The 4,296-nt window shown below is 38.9% G+C and overlaps 2 protein-coding genes across 6 annotated transcripts in view; both read right to left on the bottom strand.

Moving 5' to 3' along the window:
* The window catches only part of LOC109539810 (prolyl 4-hydroxylase subunit alpha-1), a 117,734-nt gene that overhangs the window by 21,894 nt on the left and 91,544 nt on the right, over positions 1 to 4,296 (bottom strand). The window lies entirely within an intron of this gene.
* LOC109543931 lies at positions 2,543 to 4,081 on the bottom strand. 2 transcript variants are annotated; one of them, XM_019913869.2, is made up of 5 exons: positions 3,911 to 4,081; positions 3,628 to 3,768; positions 3,432 to 3,544; positions 3,309 to 3,375; positions 2,543 to 3,271 (listed from the first exon to the last, which is right to left on the bottom strand). In XM_019913869.2, exons 1-5 carry the CDS (start codon positions 4,051 to 4,053, stop codon positions 3,208 to 3,210), a joined length of 528 nt encoding a protein of 175 aa, XP_019769428.1. In that variant the 5' UTR covers positions 4,054 to 4,081; the 3' UTR covers positions 2,543 to 3,207. The 2 variants fall into 2 exon arrangements, with proteins under 2 accessions (XP_019769428.1, XP_019769427.1); XM_019913868.2 differs by having other exon boundaries at positions 2,543 to 3,375.

Genomic DNA, 4,296 nt, shown 5'->3' with positions numbered 1-4,296 from the left:
TTTTCTATGCTAACTTCCACTTGAAATCGGCACTGAAAGACCGGATGCCCAAAAGCTGAAAATTGCAGCTAAAATGGGCGATAATATTAAACGAGTTTTGAGTGATGAATGTTTCTTTAAACTTGTCGAATTGTCGTTTTCTATGCCTGAATTTCAGCTGTAAAGTTGCGAAATTTGGTTCAAGTCAGGTTTTCGGTTCGAAGATTTAAGCAAGGAAGTGGGCTTTCAAGATTAAGTGAGTTTTAATATAAAACGAAAAAATATGTGAAACACATGGGTGTCCGTCCAGTTGATTTGGAGTGAACCCATATATGATCTTGCGTAGAAAAGAAGGTTGTTTAACATTTTTTTTTTAGGAAAAACTGTAACCATTGTAGAAGCGATTTATCAACTGAAAAGACTGACAAAACAAAAGATGTTGGTGTGTGCGCCAGCAAATGCAGCCTGCAACATGTTAACGGAGAAGTTGGCGAAATTTTGTCGGCCGAATGAATTGAGGCGAATTATGTCGGAGAGTTGCGACACGTAAGCGACTGCAAAGTGCTCTAGTCTTAGATAAACTGTCCTTCTGTCCTTAGAACGTCTGTGCACAAAGACATCCTGAAGTATTGCAATCTCGTAGAGATTGAGAAACAACGGGACGTGATTCGTGTTGGAATTGCCGAGCTGAAAGAATTCCGAATTGTTGTAACTACTCTGATTTTAGCCGCCAAATATACCAAGTAAAAATGCCTCAACTTAATTGATAGGATTAATAACTGAGCTCTCAAACGTTTCAGAGAATATCACCCGGATATCATTTTCGTAGATGAAGCAGCTCAAGCTCGTGAACCTGAACTATGTTGTGCCATGGGGCTGCTAATCAAGACCAAGCGATTAGTTTTAGCCGGAGATCCCAAACAATTAGGCCCAGTAATTCATTCCGAAATTTGCAAATATTACAAATATGGCAAGTCCTTTTTTACAGCTTTATTTGACCTTTGAGCGAGTATTTATTAAAATTTAGACTCATCGCTGTTGGAACGCTTAATGGGTTTGCCTGTGTATGCAAACGATACTAACAACAACTTCACCACGATGCTGAAACTAAACTTCAGATCTCATCCGGAGATTTTGAAGCTGCCCAATGAACTGTTTTACGATAATCTGTTAACGGTTGGTAAAAGCAGTGAAATTGGGCCAAATAATAAAATTGGCATCTTTTTCAGGCCGTATCGGCCGGTGCCATCAGTGATCCGCTAGCACAAACCTACGTGTACCCATTAATACACAATCATAGGAACATCGCTAGAACAACGCCACAAAACGATGGATCACCGATAGAGTTTTGTTCAGTGATAGCAAAAGAGCAGCGAGAAGGTCGTTCTCCTAGGTATGTAATGCTAGTTGAGTTGACAATTTCAAGTGTATATCATCAATGCGATTTTAGCTTCTACAATTTAAAAGAAGTTCAAATGGTAAAGGCGTACGTTGAAGTTTTAACGAAAACTCTAAATGTTGCAACCGTCGATATTGGCATTGTAACTCCCTATATGAGACAGGTAGTAATTATTCAATCGAAGTTTGCATGTTAACTAAATAAATTGAATATTAGATGTACAAGATCCGTGAAGCTCTCCAAAGAATCGGAGAAAACGAAATGGATGTGGGAACTACTGAGGCATTCCAAGGCAGAGAGAAGAGAGTGATGATCATTTCGACAGTGAGGGCCCAAGAGGACTTTTTACTATATGACAATAAATATAAATTAGGATTTGTCGATGACTCCAAGGTAAGACTTGTGGATGGAGCTCTTAAGGATTAAAGTTCAGGCAATTGCTTTCAGAGGTTCAATGTGGCTGTGTCTAGGGCTAAATCAAAACTAATTGTAATCGGGAACCCCCTGATATTGTACAAAGACGAGAAATGGGGCGCGTTAATCGACCAAGCGCAATCGTTGGGAACTCTCTGTGGAGCGCCATTCCCGACAAGGAGTTCTTTTGAGCGAAGAGATATCAGCAGGCTGGTCAGATTGCCTATATTAGATGCCGGGGATGAAAACAACACTGCGGGTTCTTAGTATTTTGATATTCTAATGAATGTTTAATTTAGGTACCTTTTTGCATTAAGGGTGTTGTTCTCACTCTGTGTAATAAAAAAGACGAACGGTTTTTATGCGGCCCCTGGCGGCATTGCATGTTTTAAGCAGTTTTTGTAATTATTAATAGTATTTTAGTAAGTATCAAACGAACTGTGATTTGTCAGGTGTATTACGTCTACTATATATTCACTACACGTGAAGATATATTACTTTGTACTTTTGCATGGTTAAAATGTTCCCTGCGCAAATTTTTGACAATCTTTTACTTGTTTTTTAATTAGTAACTTTAATTTTTTTTTTTTGCTCACTAGTTAGAAAGGTTCAAACCATGAATAAATTCTAGTTTATCACCAAATAATAAATGATGAGTAGTTATTAAACAAATTCCTATATTTAGTTTAAGTGTGATTGAACCTCTGCCTTTCAGAGTTGCAAGTCGTTTGGGAAATGAAACTGTCTAACTAAAAATTCGTAATTTATTGAATAAATTGCCTCTGAAGTAGTTGCAGATCTCAAGGACTTAACGGACCAACTGAATTAACCATATCTTAATGCTGTTGTAATCGAGCTCATGTATCGCCAAATCGATGGTTAAAGTGCAAAACATCGTAAGTCTTTCTTTATAAATTCACAGGAGAAGCGAAAAACGGTTTCTCTGATTCAGGATTTCTGCATTACTGTTTGGCAAATAAAATTTGCTGGGTTGGCTGTGGGCGCCAGAGATCAACCTAAGATTCATAATGGAGCTTTCGTAGGCTTAAAAATATAATTTATCGGTTTTCACTTGAACCTTCAAAGTACTGCTCGACTACATAGCAAACATTAACTAGCACTGTATACTTTCAAGTAATTAAAACAATCTTAATTCTGGAATACCTCTTCAAACCCAGATATAATTTACGTAAAAATATAAACTAAAATACGCAATAAGAAGTAGAATTTGGGCGTTTTTCAAACCAAGGGTGGGAGTGACAGAAAACCCGTCCCTTTTCCGAGCCGATAACGTAGCAAACAATATGTACACAACTTTAAGTAGACTTGATATTGTGACCTAACGTGATGATAGTCAAAAGAACCAAAATAAAGGCGCCTTATCCTTACAAATCTAATGATACAATCTTAATTTCCTAATCGCTGGCTTGCGGGTAGTCGCTTCTTTCGCCTCCTGCCTCCAGGGTTGTTGTGAGTGGCCAGCCAATGTTCATAGTGTCTCTCATTGGCTAACCAATCTTGATATTTATACCACCATTCTTCCCATTTTACATAGTCGTCCAATGACAAATCACGCAAATATCCTGCAACAAAAAATCAATAGTGGGAACTTGAAATATCTCCCGGATCGAATCCTTACCTAAATCTTTATAATACTGGTAGCGCACACGAACATCGTCCCAAGCAGCTAGTCTGGACTGTCCGGCTGATAGCAGTTCATCAGGATAGTGACCCTGAGGAACTGGAGATATACTGAAAGGCAAAAAACAGGACGCATTATTTGCAGTTCAGCCCCAACCGTGAAGAACAGACAAATATTGAAACGATATATATACCTGTACCTCCTAGGTGGAGTTCCATACAAGAATTCGTCCTCTTCCACCATGACTTTCATGTTGCTTCCAGTTTTAGTGATTCGCATGTTTTCAATGTCCCGGCGTTCCCTATCGGCTGACCACTGCGCGATTTTACCAAACCTGCAACAGATTTTAGCGATACTGAAGAAATCCTGGCTAAGATATGCAAAATATGTATTTCTATCGGTTGCTGAAAGAAAACCCTTTCGCCCGTAAAGTCTGGGCGCTAAATACTGTGTAGAGGTTTAAAAAAAACAATTACCTTTCAGATAATGTCATGGCAGTGGTAGCTACAATAGGCACAGAAGTCGACAGGCCGCTGTCTTCGGACCCTGAGGACTCCGCCCCTGGAGATCCGTTGCGCTTTTTGCGCGGGGCTCCTTCTTTCTTTATGCGCGTCAGCATGGGCTAAATATGGGGAATAAAACATTAGATATTTTTTTATAAACTTCTTTTTGGGTATTTCGCCTCAAAAATTTTTGTCTCCAGAATTTCCTCACGTCTTTTATTACAGATTGATAAATAGCGCTCCTATTTCGCAATAAGAACGAATTATTTATCAAAAAGTAGTCAAGAACTATCACCTAGAGGGTATCCTGCATTTTACCGGCTGATAAAGGTAATGCGACCGTCATCATGGATTATAAT

The sequence above is a fragment of the Dendroctonus ponderosae genome, unplaced genomic scaffold, assembly GCF_020466585.1.
Source record: "Dendroctonus ponderosae isolate FM_Combo_2020 unplaced genomic scaffold, Dpon_F_20191213v2 Dpon_F_20191213_7, whole genome shotgun sequence".
NCBI classification, from domain to species: Eukaryota; Metazoa; Arthropoda; class Insecta; order Coleoptera; family Curculionidae; genus Dendroctonus; species Dendroctonus ponderosae.
This window is presented reverse-complemented; position numbering and strand designations above follow the sequence as displayed.

Excerpts from the sequence above, each read along its gene's own strand:
- LOC109543931 (XM_019913868.2), bottom strand. The coding sequence starts at position 4,053 with ATGCTGACGCGCATAAAGAAAGAAGGAGCCCCGCGCAAAAAGCGCAAC. Across the intron at positions 3,545-3,627 it reads ACTCCACCTAGGAGGTACAG|TATATCTCCAGTTCCTCAGG; the intron begins GTATATATATCG and ends TTTGCCTTTCAG. Across the intron at positions 3,376-3,431 it reads CCAGTATTATAAAGATTTAG|GATATTTGCGTGATTTGTCA; the intron begins GTAAGGATTCGA and ends TTTTTGTTGCAG.